Below are 22053 nucleotides of genomic sequence, written 5' to 3' on the forward strand. Positions count from 1 at the left end.
TACAATCAACTTTTTTCTTTTTGTATGAAAAAGAATATGTATACAAAAGAAAATGAATTTCAACGCATATCACAACAATTAGTTGTAGAACAAATTGCAGAGCTTGTATGGGTTATGATTCTACAATTTTAGGTTTTTCTTCTAGCAGCTCTAGGATACTAGAGACTAAAAGAAATATCAGTGTAATGATTCAGCAATCATACTCATTTGTTAAACCTCCCTTATAACTCCACCATCACCTTTCATCTTCCTACCACTTTTTAGGGGTATTTAGGCTATGCTCATTGTAAATTTTTCATGTTGGAAGTTCCTGTTGATAATATGGGATAGGGGATTGAAACTAGTTGATATTCTGGAGAGGCTGGCCCCTCTGCACTTCAGGACTTATCTGGTTCAGGGATCCATCTGGAGGTTGTAGTTTCCTGAAAAGTTATCCTAGCACATGGAACCTTTGTAGAATCTTATATATTGCCCTAGGTGTTCTTTAGGATTGGCTGGAATAGTTTTGTTTGGGGTTTGGCAAGTTATGATAGGTAGCAATGTCTAACTGAGCAAGGATCTTTATTATTTTTTAAACCTTTTTTATTGTACAATTTGTACAATATATGCAAAGCAAAAAAATTTAAAAAAACAATAGTTTTCAAAGCATTCTTCAACAGGTAGTTGCAGAACAGATTGAGCAAGGTTCTTTTAAAGCTACCTTCTAAAGGATTCAGTTGGCATGTATAGGATATATTGACATATATTTTGCTACCAATGAATTCTTAAATTTTATTCTTGTTTTCAGTTCTAGAAATCATATTTATATTTTAATCATGTTTTTATTAACCATGTTATTACTAAATAGAAAATATTTATGCTTCTTGGATACTGAACCCAATTGCCAATTGACTGGGAAATTTGTAAGACTTTTTTAAAATGCTAGAGTATGTAGTAGCTCCTCAGCATTCCTGGGCCATTCGTCAGAATGCTGTATAGTTTTTTTCTCACTGAATGTCTATATGGTTTTTGTTGACCCATTCTATTGTATTAAGTGATGATATTTAAGTGGTAGAAACTGTTGATTTCAAGGTTGTCACAAAATGTTAGGTATCCGGGTAGACTGAAAAAAACAATGCACGGTTTAGCTATAATTCTACCAAAATAATATAACTTGACTTCTTACAGCTTCTGATTTTTTCTCATCAGTTTCTGCCCTCACAATTCATAGACTTGTTAAGTCATTAAAAAATATCATATTTGATATCAAAATATCAAATTTAATAATTTAACTTTAATACTTTTGAAAAAGTAAAACCATGATTTGGTGAAATTCATTCTCTGGTTTCATTTTTATCATTTGTAAAATAAGTGATGGGACTAAATGACATCTAATATAACGTTCAGCTCCAAAACCCTATGAATATTAAGTATAAAATATCTTTTGTATGCCTGGGATTAGGGCTAGATGCAAAGAACCTAGCAACAGAAATCAGTCAAAATATATATTTCTTAGTAACAAATGGATAGGCTTGTCCACAATAAGTTTGCTTTTAATCAGATTGTTGTGTCTTTTCTAAGGTCAGCTTCCTTTGACTATTCTCCACCCCCTCCCTGAGCCATCCAATTCTATTCTTGTCTCTTTTACATGGGGCTTTTAAAAGCATTTTAAAGTAGCTTGTCATCTGTAAATAAGTACATGAAAATCACCAATTATTAGACTGCAAGCTTCCCTAAGGCAGGAATCAGTTCCTCCTCTGTAAAATGTTCATAATTGAAGTAGCAATTTTATGAGGTTTCTCTGAGGATTAAATAAACGATCCATAAGGAGATAATTTATATGAGAAATGTTCACTAACTGTTAGATATTATTAGTATCATTTGTCTCTGTATTCACAGCCTCAAGTGCCTTAACATAACAGGAGCTCAACAAATGCATTCAGTGGATATAATATTAAAATATGCAAATAAAGCCTTATACACTTTAAGGTGACTCTGCCTTTGTTTTCTGTTCAGCTATTGTAAATACTGTGTGGTTATTACAAAGTGGTGACAAATCATCATTTCAAGTTACATTCTTGATGAACCAAATGTATAATGACTTTACATATTACCCGTAATAACTTTGAAAGATTACTATTTTTACTAGAAGCTATTAAATATTCTCAAAAGAGCCTACTAATAGCACTGCTTTCTTTTTAAAAGCTGCATGAGCAGCTTGAAAGATCTTGCAAATCCATCAATGGAGTGGAAATTTAATTCAGAATAAAAGGTAGTCTCAATTTCTGCAGCATCTGTAGATATAGTATCTAAATGTTTACAATAGAATGTGGCTAGTGAAAGCATTTTATGAATCACTAACATTTTCAGCCTACACACTCCAGGATAAAATTCATTAAGAGGTGATAATTTTGGAAAAACATTATACAAAGCCATTGTAATACAAGGTGCTTGAGCAGCACTTTTATTCACTCATGCATGGGTATTATTTGGAAAACACAACTTAAAAGCCGAGCTGCAGAGATTACTCCAGCTCTAATTAAATGAAGAATTAGCTCTTTATTTACTGAGACAGATGTCTGTCAATTTTTGATATGCAATATACCAAAAATTCTAATGAACTTCAAGGAGCTTTTTTCTATTTACTGAAGTGTTTCTATAATTTATTAGCCAATGTGAAATGGAAGAAGAGAATATTATCTATTTCAAAATAATGCGAATTAACAGCGCCTGAGGTATTTAGCACAGGTTTGTTTCTGATGATAAGAGAAATCTTGTTTCCTTGGCCATGGGATATGGAATCCATTTTTTGTGTGTGTCTGTTTATATTATTTTATTGTCTGTCTAGAGGTGCAGTATCTCAGTAGTCTCAAGCGGAAATAGCACTGAAAAGTATGTACAATCCCTTCCTTTGAAAATACCACAGTGCAATTTCAGCCATTGCATGGAAACAACAAATATTACTTGAATTCTTTCTATGTGCTTGGCACAGGACATACAGTAATGAATAAGATCAATACTTGGATTTGAATTCCAACTCTACCATTCATGAAACCTGAGTCATACATCGTTTTGTCTCAGGTTTTCTCAACTGAAAAATGGAGAGTATGAGAAAAGTTACCACATAATGTGGTTAGTAATGTTAGTAATTCATAAATTAGCATTGTTTGCAAAATTCCAGTGCAATTCACAATGCTTGGTAGACACCTAATGAATGCTAGATATTATTACAACAGACACAGTGCCTATCCTCAGGAAATTTCCACGTACGTTATTTATCTCCTCTTATGTGTGCTCCTATATGACTTTGGTGACAGAGGAGATGGAGAACGAAAGCACAACAATCATACTAAGTTTCGTTCAATTTCCAGGCTGTGAGAGCCATTGTAGACCATTAGACAAAGGACAGGACTCAGCCACCTGCCAATGTTGATGATGGTTAAATCCTTTAACCTTTGGGATTTGGTTGACTCACTTTTGCTATGGAAATAATAAATAATGCTACATCATTATGTTGTTTGAATAATTAAATCAACTGACTTATGTAAACATTTTATTAACTTATAAAGCAATATTGTCAACTTCTGATTATCCACTTATAAATGACTGCTTGGGGATGATGTACAAGCAAATTTTCATCCACGATTGATATTTTACTACTTAATTTTACTTTTTGTCATCTCTCTAACTGCCCAACAGGTGTGTGATAAGGCTACCTAAATATATTTTAATAGTCTAAGTCATATTTAACCAGGAAAATAAAGGTATAAAGTACTACATTTCCATGAAAAACACGTTTGTTCATGAATTATTTAATATTTTATAACTATCTTTTGCTCTTCATTAGTTTTTTTTAATTTATATATTACAGAAATATAGAGGCAACATTGGATTATAACATTTAGCCCATTTGGAATATTTAAGTTGTGAATATAAAAAAGGTGTTTTATGACTTACAGTTTAAAAGAAAAGAACATTTAAGTTTCATTAAAATTAGATACTATTTCATAATTTTTAGTTAACATTTTTTGGCACTCAACAACTTAGTTTCTCTATAATTTGCAATGCTGTCTGAAAAAGCGTGGCAATGGATGTATATGCGCTCTGATCCATACTTTTTCTAATTAACAAATGCAATTCAAAAATACTGCATGTGGTGCAGATGTGGAAAGAACTAATGACATCTTGGTCTTCTTAAAAATAGCGTAACTGTGTATTTCATCTATTTTATGAAGCATTGAGGGATAAGGAGAATTTTACTTTTTTTCCACTTCTTCCTTTTATGCAGAATAAAATTGCTCTTAGTTTAGCATGTATTCTAACCACAGGATACAGTTTATGACATTAAGTTTGACAAAGGACAACAATGAAATCATTTTAAGGAAATATATAAACATATTTATAGAGGTAGAAAGGACAATAAAAATAACTTGTGGATTAAGAGTGAAGAGAGGAAAGGAAAGAAACTAGTTACAAAGGGATTTGGAAATAAACAATGGCAACTATAATGTCAGAATTCAGGATATTAGACTAGACTGAAAACACAAGGTGCTGAAGGGAGCCTAGCACAGTTAGATGTCATCATATAATTCATTTATATATGATCTCATTATAGAGAGGAAAAAAGGGAGTATTTTAAACTCATGTTTTTAGATCATTATAGGTTGTTATAAGCAAAAAAATATTCCTTGCTACTATAACCCTCAAGACTATATCCATTTCATTTATTTTCCTTTATTCCCCCCCAGTCTCATATTTAATGAGTTGGAGATACAGACTGTTCATAGATTTTACTTTCTTCCCCATCTATTAAAATACTCAAAGACATTATGTGGATAATGCATTGCACATATTGTTTTTTATAGGAAATGCAGATTTTCTTCCACCACCTTTTCTCTTCTTACTGCATTCTTAAAATACCAAGAAACAGAAATATTCACCTTTAGTTCAATTATATATTAATGCGTCAGCTGTTCACTGAGTAATAATGTGCCAGGCATTGTGTGGGTGTGAAGGATACAGTGGTAAACATGTTTCTTGTATCCATGCAGGGCAGTTTTTGTTTTGTGTGTGTGTTTGTGCATTTGTGTGTGTGTATTTTAGGAGTGGGGAGAGGGAAGCTTCTAGAATCAGAATATAATGATTTGTAATAACCACCAGCCCTATATATTACCCAGCTTTTCAATGAAAAATTGTTTTGCTGGGCCAGTGTTCATTATGGGAGTATGATTTGTGTGTGTTTGTTTCAACTTAAATTATAGGATTTTTTTTTTACTTCGATTTTAAAAATAGAAAATAAAATAATAAATGACCTACAGGCAGTGATGACATGGGCAAGACCATAATTTTTTTTCCAAAGCAGAGCATTCCCAGATATCTTAATTTTGAGTAACTAAACAAATAATAAAGGGGAGAGCTTTTCTTACACTACAGCTATGTCAGTTTTCTGAAATTAGACCAAACCCAGATCATTTAAAGCAAAATGTCACCTAATGATAAATGATGTAATAGAGGTGAAAGACTTTAGAAAAATAAAATGTATGTTAGTATTTACCATAGGAGCTAGATACCTTATCATCCTTTTATTCACATATCCTTTCTTCCCAGTAATTACTTAGGCATTATTGAGGAGAGAAATACCATGCACAAAGAAGTTAGCACCTTTTCCCTCAAGAATACAACTAAGAGGTCTATGTAAAATAAGACTGAATTTGTGTTTTATGTTTTAGAATATAAACACCTCCATATATAATTCTCAGAAAGTTTTATATCTAGATATCTCTCACAGGGTCAATTTAATTCTAGAAATTATTTTATAAGTTAGTAATTGAAAAATGTCAAGTTTAGTATGACTTCTCACCCCCAGTATCCGTTTTCATTTGAATGGACCTCAGGGCCAGACTTTGAGACTATTGACTAAATAATTTTTTTCAGGGGATTAGTTATGCACCTTCTAGTTGTCAATCTGAGCACCCATGTGTTAATATTCTTGTCATACCACAAGTGCATCTTTTAGAGAAAGCTTTTAACTGATCTATATTGAAGCGTGGTCTAGTGACTGTTGCAATTACTCAGTAAAATTAATTGAGGTTGATTAATTATGAGAGAATAGTAAAGTTTCAAAAATAATTTTAGACTTTTTAATAATAAAATATTTGTAAAATTAGTATAACAAGGGAACTAAATGCAATACCATTTGCAATTTCTAAGCATAACTTCTGATATATACAATTGTTTCCTTCAAATGTGTGATATTGAGTTATCAAAAAAAGTCAATGGTGAGAAATGTGTGTGGTTTTATGAACAATAATTGAACAAATATGATTTTAGGTCAAAGCACAAAAATTTCATGTAAATGAAATTACCTGAAACAGTATTTGTCTTTTGTTTAATTTTGACACTTCTAGGCTCTTTAAATATACTTATTGTGCCTACTATCTCAGTTTATCTTGTTATTTAATTTGGCTTAGTTTTACATCAGTTGTAATGTCTGATTTTTAAGCTTGTATTATAAACTTATTGTTCTCTGATTTGCCCCTTTTTTCTTATTGTTAGGGTACAAGCAAATTATCTCTAAGGTAAATGTCTATAAGCTAAGGAAGATGTCACTTGATGAATTTCATAAATACATTACAGTTTCCCAGAATTTTACACTGATGTGTTTTGTGTTGATCAGTATCTTAAGAACTGTAAACAGAATGGGCTTGCTCTTCAGAATCTAGGTAGGATCTAATTTGAGAAATACGTAAACATCATGTGTTTGAAGGTCTCAATTTATTTTCACAGAAGAATGTTGAAAGAGTCAGGAATTTCAGAAAAAGCCAGAGCTGGTGGCTCATTATTGATATCGACCTTATGATAACAGATTTATCTTATAGGCAGTCTTTTTCCACAATAATATAAAATATTGATGAGTAGGAAGGAGAGAAGTTTCTTCAATAAAGACTTTGAATCCATTTATTCAGGATGAGCAATTCTCTGTTAATGTGTAGCCTTATGGTGTGCATTTCTCATAAGATGAAAAACTATGGAAAATCTTAGACCTTAAGAAATGACTTGAAGAGTAGTGTTTTCTGAAGAAATCAATCTTTAGATGGGTGAAAAGCATGACTATTATGTAAATAGTTGTTTAAACTATAATATTTTATAAGTGAGATGGGCCAAACTGTTTGAAAGTTTTCTGTGTACAATTACTGACCTGCCTTTCAAAAGGAAATATTAGTGCTCTTATTATGAATATTGTATTTCCTATGCCTATAGTTTGGAATGATGTGTTTGTTCAATCTTAGCTTGATTAATTTTTGCCTTACTTTTCCCCCAAGTTTGTACTGTATTGTAAAGCTTGTAATTTGGTTGTTTTTTAGAAATAATTGTACTAAAGAAATGGTTTTTTAAAAGCATAATATTTAGTAAAACATGTATGAGTGAAATAAATTATTATTTACTTTCAGTTTGGAAGAGGTGAATAAAAAGTGCCTGGCCAATACCGTACCATTAATCTATTCTCTTTTCTCCTTTCTCTCTTTACTTCTCTCTCTCCAATAGAAGTGGAACAAAAAGGTAATTAAATACCTTTCATAAATTATATACTATGTATAGGCTAAGTTATTTAACAGTTTAACATTTAGTTAAAATAATTTTGTTATTAATTCTTATCTATTTTATGAATATTTATGTACTACTTCTGCTGCTCAACTTCACTTGAATCTCTTATACTGACCATTGCTGGTTTGATCCTTTTATCCTAAAGCAGTTTAGTAGTGTCCAATTTTCAGCATTTTATTTTATTTCTCCTTACTTTTAGATAATTACTTAAAAGTCTAGTAGGTGGTGATGGATATTGGTTGCTTTAGATTTTATTGTTTTCCCCCCTCTGGTCACCATTCTGGTGTGATTTCCCCAGTTCCTTTAATTTGTCATCTATTGGGGAAAATGAAAAGATTTTCTGAAATAACCTAAAATAAATTATTTTAGTAAGCAAAGGATGATTATTAACGTTCACGTGAAAATTAGATAGAATTTTGATAACAGTGTATTCCCATCCTTTATAATGATGGCAATCATATCAAAATTCCTGAGAAATTCTTATAATCATCATGTTATCACTGATTATACATTGAAGATAGTCTTCTATCATTGCTATGGAAGATTTTGGTAGTCAACATCTCCCCCCAATTTTTATTTTTCTTAAAGTAAAACTTTGGCGTTCTCATAATTGGTTTTCCTTTTAAATAACCTCTAAAGCCTAGCTGAATTTCATCTTACCAACATTCCATTGAATCTATGCTTATAGTTGCTATTAAATAGCTAATCACTAATGTCAAGAGAATAATCGTATCATTAAAATATGGGTTAGTATGCAAATCCCTTGTGATTTTCTAATATCTCCACCCAGTACACCTTCTAATCATTTCAAACCTAACAGCAGACTTCAAGATTATTTTTCAGTGTGTTTGCATTACAAAAATATTGGAGCAATGTTTCCCATTGCAGTTTCAGTGGAACACTATACCTAAGAAGCTTCTGTAGAAAGTAGATTCTATGATAAAATTGCTGAAGTGTGCTCATCCTCCTCACTTGTGTCATGGAAATTCACTGATGTACATGAGATATTAGAATCCTGCCATAATTCTACTTGATATGGCATTTCTCAAACCTATGTGGCAAAGGACCCCCTCCCCATTTTTTTTTTCGAACACTAATTATACTATAAGCATATGCTTCAAGGACTGCCTTTTGGGAAACATTGCTTTATAGTCCCTTCATTACAGATGAATCAACCAAAGTGTACTTTACCACCACTCATTTGATATGCTACTGAATCATACTAAAACTTAAGTGAATCAGATGATCCCTGCCCATTTTCATTCTGAAGTATGAGCAGCAAAATATTATAGCAAGTAATCTTTTTTTAATGCTCTTCTCATGTAACAGTAAAAGGTGCATTTTTGTTAAGTTCCAATACTACTGTATTTAACAGGACATTTTTAACTGATTAAAATCTAGATCTTGGGTTCCTCTCTGTAACCTTTCACCTTTTCTTCTTTCCTTATTCCTCCTTTCCTTTCATTTTCTTCCTTTCTCTTTTTCCTTCCAATATCCATCCATCACTCATTTTTAATTGTGTGGGTCGCATGCTCTGTGTGTGTTGCAGCAGCTTAGAGAGCTTTTTTGCTAGAAGATTCCGTGGCCTGTAATACAGGATTGTTCTTTTTCTGTATTTCTTTAAATTACTATAGGATTTCTATCTGTTTCTTAATGATAATAATTGAATAGCTAATTTTATCAGAATAGAAATAGCATTTTTATTCAGATGATTCTCAGTAAATTAATAAAAACCAATAGCGTATAGCATTTTTATTTTTTTAAGTCTATAGAATACATAGATATATGTCCCATCTGGATATATACATCCAAAAGTTATAGCAGTTCATGCTTAAAAAGGTAAAAACAACAGAAAAAGATAGTTGCTCATTAAAAGACAAATTTTATCAGCCAATGAAATCAAAATGATTTTGAAAAAGTAAGAAAAGATGAATATGGAAGAATACTTTCCGTTCTCCGAAGAATGCAGAAATTACTAATTGGTGGTGGGTATCTCTTGTTAGAGTTGCACTCCATTTGGTGAAAATTAAATGTATATGACAAAATATTAAAATGAATGCATTTATTATCTGAATTCTTTCCCTTCCAACAGTTTTTCTTTGTCCTGGACTACTAAAAGGAGTGTACCAGAGTGAGCATTTGTTTGAGTCTGACCACCAGTCTGGGGCGTGGTGCAAAGACCCTCTTCAGGCTTCTGACAAGATTTATTACATGCCCTGGACCCCCTACAGAACAGACACCCTGACTGAGTACTCATCCAAGGATGATTTCATTGCCGGAAGGCCAACAACGACCTACAAGCTCCCTCACAGGGTGGACGGCACAGGCTTTGTAGTGTACGACGGAGCTTTGTTCTTCAACAAAGAGCGCACCAGGAACATAGTGAAGTTTGATTTGCGGACCAGGATAAAGAGTGGGGAGGCTATCATAGCCAATGCCAATTACCATGATACCTCCCCTTACCGATGGGGAGGCAAATCGGACATAGACCTGGCAGTGGACGAGAACGGGCTCTGGGTAATCTATGCAACAGAACAAAACAACGGGAAAATTGTCATCAGCCAACTGAACCCTTACACCCTACGGATCGAAGGGACGTGGGATACTGCGTATGATAAAAGATCCGCTTCCAACGCTTTTATGATTTGTGGGATTCTGTATGTGGTCAAATCTGTATATGAGGATGACGACAACGAGGCCACAGGAAATAAGATCGACTACATTTACAACACCGAGCAGAGTAAGGATAGCTTGGTGGATGTACCCTTTCCCAATTCATACCAGTACATAGCAGCTGTGGATTACAACCCCAGGGACAACCTCCTCTACGTATGGAACAACTATCACGTCGTGAAATACTCTTTGGATTTTGGACCTCTGGATACTAGATCAGGTAAGTTCGTCTTGATGGTACGGTAGGGGAAATACTTACAGTTGGTTCTCATAAGTTCATTGCACATTTTGATCAGCCTTTGTTTTCTTCCCAGTGGTCAGTGTCCCTGAAAATTGTTTGTTGTCTTTTCAACCAAAAATATTGCTGTTAATTACTCTTTGCTCGAAAGAGTTTAACTACAAGAAACTGACTCTTTCCTTAATGCAGTTAGTCTCCAATCTTGAGTCCCTCCTTGAAGGGCTTATTTTATAATCAGCTGATTAGTTCCCTGTGTAGTGAAGCACACAAAACCTTTGCTCAACTAGAATCCCATTCTGTCTAATTAATTGTGAAATACCCTCAGAAGTGCTCTCTGCTTCAAAGCTGCCACAGGTTAAGCTTGAAATAATGCTTCAGCATCCACGTCCCTGAAAGCATGCTAGGTGATTGCCCCTATTGGAAACATTGTCAGTGTGAGTGCACATAGTTTGAATGCACCTAATTGAAATATACAGAAAAGTGACTGCAATAAATACAGAAGAAGTATTTGTTTGCATTTTTTACTAATGACAATAAATGATCTTGAGAAAATCTGTAAATTCCAATTCTCGAGAAGAGTCCTTTTCCTTTCTGAAAAATTTATAAACAGTTATAGCTTTATAAAAATTTTTACTTATACTATACAACTGAGCAGAATAATCTTATTTAAAAAGTTAATTTCTTAATACTATCCTCAGTTAAAATATAATGGAAAGCTAAGATACTGATTCCTGAAATTTGCTAGAAATTTGATTTGATTTACAAATCAAATTGTGGGCGGGCCACTGTGGCTCAGCAGGCAGCGTTCTCCCTTGCCATGCCAGAGACCTGGGTCGATTCCCGGTGCCTGCCCATGCAAAAAAAAAAATCAGTGTTTACATGTTAACATAGCTTATTTTCTGCAGTGCTGTTAAAGCCATGCCATTCTGATTTCTAACTTAGTTCATTATATCTCTATCTTAATACTCAACTGGATTCTAAGTTCCTAATGGCCGAAGACTTTGCCTTACCCATCCTTTTTTTATTATGTTTTCATCTGACCACTATTTTTGCTTTCTTAGACATTAGTTAAGTGTCTTGCATATTTATGATAAAGATTTAATAACTATTGAATGAATGAATGAGTGAATGAATGAGTGGCTTTCCACTTCTTATTCAAATAGAATGATAAATTAGGTGGCATCTTCTCTAATCCCTGAGAGGCTCAGTCAAAGTGATAGCAAATCTTTCCATGGCAAGTAATACTGATATGTTAAGTTGCCTTTTGCGGAGAGAAAATCCTAAACATGCAACAGCAACAAAAGCAACTTCTCTTTACTAAGTCCTCAAATGATCTCCTAGACCAAGTACAATCTCTGGCTCACCTCTTTACAGGTAAGGCTTTTCAACCATTTACACCCTTCAGCTGAAAACGTGAATAAGAAGGAATCATCTAAAGAATTCTACATGAAATTTTTCTAATGAAAAAGTTCATTATTTTATAACTTAAAAATATAAATTTATAAAGTCAAAATTTATATTTTGGCAGTGAAAACTCCTGTTTATAAATGATTCTTAACCTTTTTTGCTTCTTGATTAGAATGTGAATCACTTTCTAATTGCCTCAAAAGAAATAATAAATAATAACACCATCTTTTAAAATTAATCGGTACATAAGAGGAAGTAACATATTTCAAATTTTGTTTATGGAAAGCACACGCATTTTTATTTTGAGTAATTGATATGTTAAAATTAATTAGTATTACAGATTTTGATTTGTTGGACTAAAGCAAATTCTTAGTTCCACAGCTCCCATGTATTTAGAGAATTGACAAAAAATATTTCTAACATGCATCAATAAATATATATAAATATAAATATATGTAATGCAATATATACAATAAATTATGGTAATTGTATAATTGTAAGGCAAATTACATTACTCATTTGTTTTTTTAATTATTTTTTATTTGTTGAGGAGTTAAAATATGGAACATCTTGTTCACATGTGCTAGTGTAATATTTGGTAATAATTTTGAAGTAGAAAACACTGAGAAATGATAAAGTACAGTTTTAGACACAAATGCTGAAGGAGATTCAGTTTTCACTTTTGTTTTGTATTTTAGAAATGATAAGGCCTTGACTGTTTTGCAATGTGAGATTTTCACCTGTAATAAATTTGTAAAAAAAGTATAAACTTTCATGTATAAGTGCTCAAATTAAAAAGTTAGTATTTTGGCAGGGACTTGCAATTTAGAGGCAGAAAGAATATGTATAGAAATAAATTTTATGCATTGTAAGTGTGACTATGAGAATTTCAATTAGCATTAAAAGGGACTGTTCATCTTATTCCGCACTAACATTTTCAGCCGGATAGTTTTCCTTGGTAAATTATACTGAACTTTTTCAAAGAAATTGCCTTTTGTAAATTCTTATTGCCATTTTTATTAAAAATCTTCTTATATATCTATGTATCGTGACACTTACTTTATAGCTATGTAGGAAAAATCTCACTTTGTAAATATGTTAGGTTTGAAAGACTTATTCTAAATCTGCAGAACCATAATGCATTTGCTATTGCCATTTGTAGGCTGAGTATTTTTGGTCCAATTTTACCTGTGTTCTTAACAATGAATTTCAAAATTTGAAAGTTTTAATAAAGGGGTATCAGTGTTTTACTTCTGAATATAATTACGTTGTACTTTAAAACCCCTTGTTTGTAGAAAATAAGAGGGAAATCTATTTGTATTGAACACATAAAAATTCTCTGATGAAGTGCACATTTTGGTAGCATACTGCATGTATACCTGAGCTGGAGAATCTGAGGACCTGGACTTGAGTCTGCCTCTGTCTTTCCTTTGACCCTGGCAAGTTGCTCAGCCACTGACTGCCTTGCTTTCTTCAACTATAAAATGGACTAATACCTACCTCAGAACATTATTGCTAGATTTTATGAGATAATGCATGTAAAATATTTATCACAGTGATGGCTTATTGTAATTGTTTAAGAAATTCTAGCTTTTGTTTTCAACAGGTATAATATGGAAATACACTTCGCCTTAGAGCTACACACCAACCCTACAAAGTTTGGGACCAATAGTATCTCTGTGCTCTAAATGAGGGACCTAAAGCACTGTATGTTAGTCCTATAACTTACTGAAAAATCACCTAGCTATTAAGTGCAGAGCTAAAGCTCAAAACAGGCAGTGCAACTTCAGATTTGTGCTCCCGGTTATACTAGTAGTGGAAAATATGCTTTTTGAGGCTACATGTCTGGATTCATTCATTTGATAGAAATGGATTCAGTTGCTCCCATGCACTCAGCATTGTCTAGAGTCCTATATAATTTGCATTTTGCATTACTGGGTAATTACCATAGATTTGTATGCTAAAAAAATCTGTCTATTCTTCAACTACTACATCATATGTATTTTTTTTGCTTACCAGGGTCAGTTTTAAAGTCTAAAATGGTCCCTCATCATTCCCAATACACATCCCTAAGCTGTTAATTAAGGATCACATCATATGAAATTTCTGTTTTTTCATAATTGTGTTTTCAGTTAACATTTCATTTTTGTTTGTCTTCCTTTCAAAGGAAAACTTCGGTGATAGTACAATCTGTAAAACGGGTTGTTTGCAACAATACAATTTAAAGAAGAATGTTAATTACATTTTTAAAACTTGAAGTTCAATTGTTCATTGTAGACTATAAGGGAAATTTCTCTTTGAAAAATTCTTTAATAGGCCTGTTCTGGGCAAAGTTGAAAAATATTAAATCTATTTCTGATTTTTCTCTTAAAAAAATGTTTTCAGAACACTATATTAGCAACACGTATTCTGCAAACATTAAATGCAAACTTGCCAGCATATTTTTGTATGGTTTTCTAGTATGAAATTAGTGGAAAATGGATCAAAACTGCTACTAATTCTGCAATTTAGCATTTATGTAACAATTTATATTTGCAACTAACAGAAAAAATTTTTAATAATTATAATTACATTTCACAATATTAATGCAAATGCAAAGAATCTCCAATTTATAAAGAGGTGTGTTTTTTTTCAGAAACTAATTAAACTTTGATTCATATAGAAATAATCTTGTTGATACTGTTTTAGTCATTTTCTCTCCAAATCCTTATTGAGTGCTTGATTAGCAGTAGGTGCTATGCAAACATCTGTTGAATGAGTTTATCAATGAATTACAAAACATTTTCTAGACCTTATTAAGGAAATTAGTGGAAGGGAAGTATTTGTTTCAAAATTTCTTTCATTAAAGAAATGAATTAAAGGCAGAGAACTCCAACTCTAAAAAAATTTCCTGGAATTACTATATCTAACAGATCTAAAAATCCAATGGCTAAGGTTTAATGATACACATCAAGCAATTAGTACTGTCATTGGAGACATGATATAGACATAAAGATACTCTACTGTTTATATTAAAATTACAGATATTTTCCCCTTCACTGTTTGCCACTTACTTTTCAAATCTAGAAGTTTTGTAAAGTCATCCCAGCCATCCTCCCTTCCCTACCCAGAAACACCCATCCTCTCCCCTTCTTCCAGATTTCAGTGAGTTTTGGTATTCTAAAGAAAATCTACCAAGTGTTAAACGGAAGTGCCAAAGTGCATTAATACCTAAATAAAGCTTTTTTTTTTCCTAAAATAATAAGATAAATTAAAAAGTCAATAAACGGGTAAGATATGGAAGAAAGCGATTAGCTTTTCAAAGAATTTTATTATAAGAACATATTCTCAAAAAAATTTAGTTGACTAATTGCAAATATTCGTTTCTGCAATTTAGAAAAGAATGAAAAGTACATTATGTTCAGAAATGCATAATAATTTTGTTTTATCAAAATTACATGTTGTCTGAAGCTTTGGACACCTGTATTAAATATTTGTAAGCATTAGCATTTGAATATAAAGTCAGTGTGAAAGTGCTTCCTCTGTATTTTCTGGGCAGGTCTCCAGCTTCAGAGCTAATTCTCCAAATTTTACTCTTTCTGAGCCTATTTATAGTCTTCTAAAATAAGCTATGAATTCTACTTTGATTATTGTCTTCAGATGGCTGTGTTTTGCAAGATGTAGATTTAAAACTTCCCCGAGTAATTCTTAGCTATTTCATGGGTTATTTGAATGATTCTCAGGTTGCCATCATAATTGTAAACTGCACATTGTGTTTTGATTTTTCCATTGTGGGAGAATCAAATAGTTGCATCATTTGCCATTAGCCTTTATTAGTAAAAAGTGTTGGCTGACTTTCACTATTAACTGTTCTTTCACTAAGACTGAGCTGTGACTGATTTATGATTCATTGATAAAGAGGAAATGAGGCATTTTCTTTAATTCTTATAGTTTATTTCTAAACTGTCAAGAGAAAAATCTAAATTTCTCTTGTCTAATGTACAAATGTTCTTCAGTACGGCCTTCTGAAGGAGGAAGAAGTAGGCTCAGAAAAGAGGAAAGGCAGAGAACTCCAGCTCTAAAAAATTTCCTGGAATTACTACATCTAACAGATCTAAAATCCAATGGCTAAGATTTAATGATGCACATCAATCAGTACTGTCATTAGAATGATAAAGACATAAAGATATTCTATTGTTTATATCTGCTCTTCTGCTTCCCAAACACTGTCCACGTTGTCATGAAAGCCATTTGAGATTATGTAAACGTGACCATTCTTATATATGCTGATGATAGTTGAATCTAAAACAATAACAAAAAGCCTACTCATAGCAGTTTGACAAATCAGATAAGGTGAACCTTCTGTCCTTATAATATGCTAATTAAATACATTCATGTCTCCAGTAAAAGCTATGGCTATGTAGTGATGAATAAGAATTTTAAACACACATGACACCTCTTTAAAATGCAATTTTCACATCATATATCTGAGCTCTTTACTTTGACAGCTGAGTAATGTGAGTGCTGGGCAGAGAATTTTGAGCATTTTGAAACTGTCACATGTTTAATAGGTAGCTGAAACTGCTTTCTGAATGGTTTAGTTAAGTATGGTGCATCTTAGTCAGAAAATAGAACCTAGGAAGTGAAAGTGTCTTAAATCAAACTTTCTCTCAACCTGTGAGTTATAATTGCTTCACAGTTCCACTTGAGCTGCCACATTGTCTCTAAAGTTTCATTTGCACTGAGTTGAACATTACAAAAGTAAAAAAAAAAATGGTCCTCTATTGGTTGCTAATTTCAACTCTTGTTGTATTTTTCTACATCAGCTGTTTCCTTGTCTGTAGAGCATCCCCTTCTATTTCTCCAGTGCTTCTTCATTCCTGGTAGTGGCAGCTGCTGCCTTGAAGGACATTACTGCTGGTGACTTCTCAGGCAGCATAGCCAAAATTTACCATAGCTATTCCACTGCTACTTAAAATCAGCTGAATTCTCTCTTATGTTGGTTTTTATCCTCTTTCTATTTTTCTTCATAATTGAGGATTAAAACTTTCCAGAATGACACCTTTTGCTTTTCAGGCTGTGAGTATCAAAATCACAGTCCTGTACAAAGAAAAGTGGGACTGTCTTTATACAGCCAAGCCCTGTGTTTGACATTAGTCTCACATCTAGGTGACTTTCCTGATAACGAGATAGGTTGCAAGGGATAAAAATGTTCAGAAAATGTTATTTACTTATTGCTTTCATCCTACATAGTGATGTCCCTGATGAATGTATAGCTATTAAAAAACTAATCAAGATCATTTCTACGTGTAACTCACAGTCATAAATTGATGACGTTTTGTGTGAATAAGCTTCCCACTCACACCAGCTGCCCTTTTTGTAGCCACTTCACTGCTCATTATCACTTCCACCAGAGGGCAGGCAGGTGGAACTGAAATCATTTTTTCTGCTTAATATTTGCACAACTTTTGCGAGAGTTGATAACGGTAGTTAAAATGAGATTTCTGATTGCCTAGGTGTTCTACCCACATTTGTGCAATTAAGTGAGAATTGGCTGTATTATAAAACTGTTGGAGTAGCAAAATCTGACATTTGCTTTACTCCTTTGTTTTTAAAATTTTCAAGTAGTGTTCAAGTATTTTAGAACAGAGTTAACCAGAAGTTGAGTTTAAGCACAAAAGATATTTCCCTCATAAATATTCTTTACCTCATAACTTTTAATTCTCAGATACTAATGATTTATGACCAAATAATTCAAGGTACATAAATGGCAGGTAAAATTTGCAAGTATAATTTTACTGAAGGAGGCATTTTTGTCAGATTTCTCTGCAACCAAATGAATAATATCTTTTTATTTGCTTACAAAGAATTATGCCAGTTTCTCTTCATGCCCTTCAGTAGTACAAATTCACAGCCAAAGTCTTCCTTCCACTTATCCCAGTGAAGATACAAGTCAAAATTATTTGGGGCTTTCAATATGAAGAATCCTATAATTGAAAGATGTTAGCCTTAGAATTTAGATTTATTCCAATAAAGTTAAAAAAAAAATTCCACCAAAGATATACAAATGCAAGTGAAATTTTAAGTATTTGTTGATTAATGGCTTTCCTTAGAAGTATTGCTAATATTAGTTTTGTTTTTGCTTTTAAATGAGAAATGTCTTTGAAGAAAATTTTGGCTTTGGGAACAAAGCGACACTTTATTTAGAAACACACCAGTAATTAAATATAGGAAATAGATTGGGATTTTTAAAACATGTTTAACTATTCAAAATCTATGTTAATTTTTCTCTATGCAACACCTTTTAATATACTAAAGAGAAAGTTTAGAAAAATGTAGACTTTTGTATTTTATAGAGAAGCTTGCTGAGGGACATGAGTGTCAGTGGTTCTAGAGAGGAAGTTTGAAAGTAAAACTGGAAAGATTAATAAAAAAACAAAGATGAAAAGTAGAACTCAGGTACAAATTTAGACCTTTTATAAGAAGTAGAAGCAGAAAATCAAGACTGGGTTTGTCAGAATCCAGATAATTAACAGATTGATTGAGCCATTCTTTCTTTCCTTTATTCAGGTGATGTGTCTCTAACTCGGGCTGAGTCTGAGCTCTGTCCTAGGCTATGTGGTCAGAACTGTGAACTGACAGGAGGCATTGATCCTGCCCTTATGGAACTTAGAGACTGCTGAAAACAAATAAGAAGGAAAAATGAGAGGGTGTAAAAAACTAGCAGTATAGCTTATTCTATTTTGGGTGTTTTCTTTCCTAGCTATTTACATAGATTATCAGATTTAATCCTCACAATAATTATGCAGAGAAAGCATCATCTTCATTTTCAATGAAGAAATTGAGGATCAAATTGGTTAAATAATTTGCATGTCACATACATAGTCTAGAGCTGCAATTTAAATCCTAGTTTGTCTGACTTTCTGCTATGTCATGCTGTCTCAATCAGTGATTGAAAAGAATACAGGTGCCTCAGCTAAAGAGCAAAGAGAAAAGCTGGAAGGGAAAGTATGGGTAGTTACCACTGTAGACCATTCTGCACCCAGATTGTGCTAAATCTTTTCCATAAATCAGGAAACTCCTCTGTCATAGAGGAAGGCACATGGCAATGATTGATGGTCCTTCTCTCCTGGTTCCGATGTCAAAACTGCTCTCTCACCTCCTGTGGGTCCTTCTTGCTTCTCCTCCGGTATTTTCTATCTAAATGTTCTGGTTTTTTACTGTCCTTTATCATCTTCACAGAGGACTCCAGTAAAGGATTAAGAGCCAAGTTGAATGTGCAGGGTTACATCGCAATTGAAATAGCCTAACCAAAAGATCCCACCCACAAGTCTACACCCACAAGAATGTATTAAAAGAACATGCTCTTTTCTGATGTACATAACAGATTCAAACCAGCACACTCCATCCCCTGGACCCCAAAAGGACATGTACTTTCCATATGCAAAATATATTTATTCTATCACAATATCGTAAAAGCCTTAAATAATTAAGCACAAAGTTTCATCAAAATAATTCACAGGCACGATCTATCCTAGGGCAAACTTCTCCACTGTCTGTGGACTTGTGTAACTTAGAACAAATTATCTGCTTCCAATATACAAAGGAGGGATAGTGATAGAATAAACATTTCCATTGCCATAGGGAGAAATTGATAGGAAAACAGTGGTCACCACATTGCAACAGTTCCAAAAACCTGCAGGACATACTTCATTAGATTTCAGAGTCTGAGTGTCATCAACAGAAAGATGTTTTATCCTTGGGGCTTGAGAGGGTGGAAGTCCCCCCTACTCCAAGAGTTTATGCAGCAGCCCTGCTCTCTTCAAACACTGGGTTAACGGTCCAAAATCTCCAAGCACTGGGGAGATCACCTTGTTCTCAGCCCCACCCTCCCCTAGCATCAGGATAGCACCCAGACTCTGCCATATTGAGGGCACTCTCACCCCCTTGTAGAACAGTGGGGTTATGGCTAGGCTTTCTCCAATCTCTGGAGAATGTGCTCTATCTTCTTTGAGGCCTGGGGCAGCAACACTTTTCTTGAACAACAGGGCGACCAAGCACCCCTAAATTCCCCAGGCATCTGAGAGTCCTGAAGCAGTAGCACTCTTCCTGAACAATAGGGAGGAAGCTCATCATCTGCAAACTCCAGGGCAAACCCACAGTCTATACATGCATGGGTGGATCTACTCTCCTGGCCCAAGATTTCTTTGCTCCAGACCTCAGCTTCCATGGTTCTGCCTTTGAAGTCATTTTTCCTTCAATCTGTCCCTTTTAGTCCAGACTAGCAATGGCTCCACTTGTACAGATCCCACAACAAACTTGTCAGGTTCTCATGCAGCACACAGGGTCCCAGCCAACAGACAATAGGACTTCCCATAAATATTTCTGGATAATTCCACTTCCAATCCTGGCTTGCCCTGAAATGGCTGACTGCTTCCAAGTTTGGTTAAATCCTCCATGGGGCACTATTCTCTGGGGACTTATTTTCCAAAGCCTCAGAATTTTCCAAACTATCAGTTTCTGTTTCTTTATATCCAATAATTCAGTTCTTAGCTTAAGAACTATGCATTTTACTATGAGCTGCAAGAAGCCAGGATGCACTTTCCATATTTAGTTTGGAAATTTCCTCAGCTAGATATCCAAGCTCATTGCTTTCAAATTCCACCTTCCATCCAACGCCAGGATTCAATTTTGATTAATTTCCTCCCAGAAACTTCCCTTTATCTATTTATAAAGCCATTCCAGCATTTTTGGTATTTGCAAGTTGCAACACCCCAGTTCCCTGGTATCAAAATCTGTTTAAGTTCACTAAAGCTATGGAATGCAACACAACAGGAATGGGTTAGCTTTTTCAATGAAGATTTAGTAGGTTACAAATGTAAGTCCTAAGGCCATGAAAATGTCCAAGTTAAGGCACCAAGAGGAAGATACCTTTTTTACTGAGGAAAGGCTGCTGGTATCCAGGTTTCCTCTGTCACATGAGAAGACAAATGATGTCTGCTGGTCCTTCTCTCCTGATTCTGACTTCAAAAAGGCTCTCTCAGCTATTGTGGGTCCTTCTTGTCACCGAAAGATCCCACCCACAAGATCTGCACCCACAAGAAAGGATTAAAAGAACATACTCTTTTCTGAGGCTCATAACAGATTCAAACCAGCACATTCCCTTTCTTCAAAAAGAAGGTAATGAAAGAGCATGCTTCATGCTTTTTTAAATTAAAAAAATCATTTCCCAAGATTGCTTTAGCTAACCTCATGTAAAAATAAAAAATAAGGACAAAGTGAAGAATACTTATACATTGCTAGTTGGAATGTAAATTGTTATAATGACTTTGGAGAGCAACTTGGCAATACTAGTAGACACCATGCCTGGATGATAGTCTACCTTATTTTTGAGCAAATCCACTTCTAGATTTCCTCTTTAGAGAAACTATCATAGTTGTGTGCAGAGAGACTAGATGGAGGTATTCATTATAGCAATATTTAAAATTGCTGAAAAGTGGAGTATACTGAACTTTCCCTCAGTAAGTGAAAGGATACAAGGAAAGACGGGGGAAGGGAAAGTGAGCTTGTATGCGGTTTCTCAGAAGAATACAAAGCAAATGAGATTGAATCTGACAATTAACTGCTTTGGTACCAGAGATTTTAAAAAATCCTGCCCAGGATGGAAGGTATTAAGCATAGTTACTATGAAATAATAAGAGATCTTATGCTGCAGTTTCCCCCTTTCTAGTAATATAGTCCCATTTGGATTCAAATATGTTTCTGAGTTATATCATTTAATTAGTAAACAATCCTAGCTGGATTTAATAACTCAAGAAAAACAGGACTATAACTTTACTTTTGCAACTCTCGCACTAAATCAACATATTCTTAATAACAAAAATCCTCTAGACCAAAAAGGCAAATTTTATTCTGAATTTTTTTTTTTTTTTCTAACATGAGCAGGCACTGGGAATCAAACCCAGGTCTCTGCCACTGAGTCACCCATTGCCTGCCCTTATTTTGAAATTTTAACTGAGAATGGGTCATAATAGTAACTTCCGTTTATTACCTACTTTATTTCAAAGACTGTGCATATTAAACAATTCTTGAGGATTTAATTGCTTGAAAATTTTTTTGTCACCTTTACTGAATTTTCCCAAGTATGAATATATTGACTTGACAGGTATTCT

The 22053-nt window shown here is 33.7% G+C and overlaps 1 protein-coding gene across 15 annotated transcripts in view; it reads left to right on the forward strand.

Moving 5' to 3' along the window:
• The window catches only part of ADGRL3 (adhesion G protein-coupled receptor L3), an 841123-nt gene that overhangs the window by 503931 nt on the left and 315139 nt on the right, over positions 1–22053 (forward strand). For all 15 annotated transcript variants that reach the window (XM_077136976.1, XM_077136982.1, XM_077136975.1 and 12 more), the window contains one exon: positions 9677–10477. In XM_077136976.1, coding sequence (XP_076993091.1) covers positions 9677–10477 — 801 coding nt within the window. The remainder of the gene's footprint in view (positions 1–9676; positions 10478–22053) is intronic.

Source organism: Tamandua tetradactyla, chromosome 19 (assembly GCF_023851605.1).
Source record: "Tamandua tetradactyla isolate mTamTet1 chromosome 19, mTamTet1.pri, whole genome shotgun sequence".
NCBI classification, from domain to species: domain Eukaryota; kingdom Metazoa; phylum Chordata; class Mammalia; order Pilosa; family Myrmecophagidae; genus Tamandua; species Tamandua tetradactyla.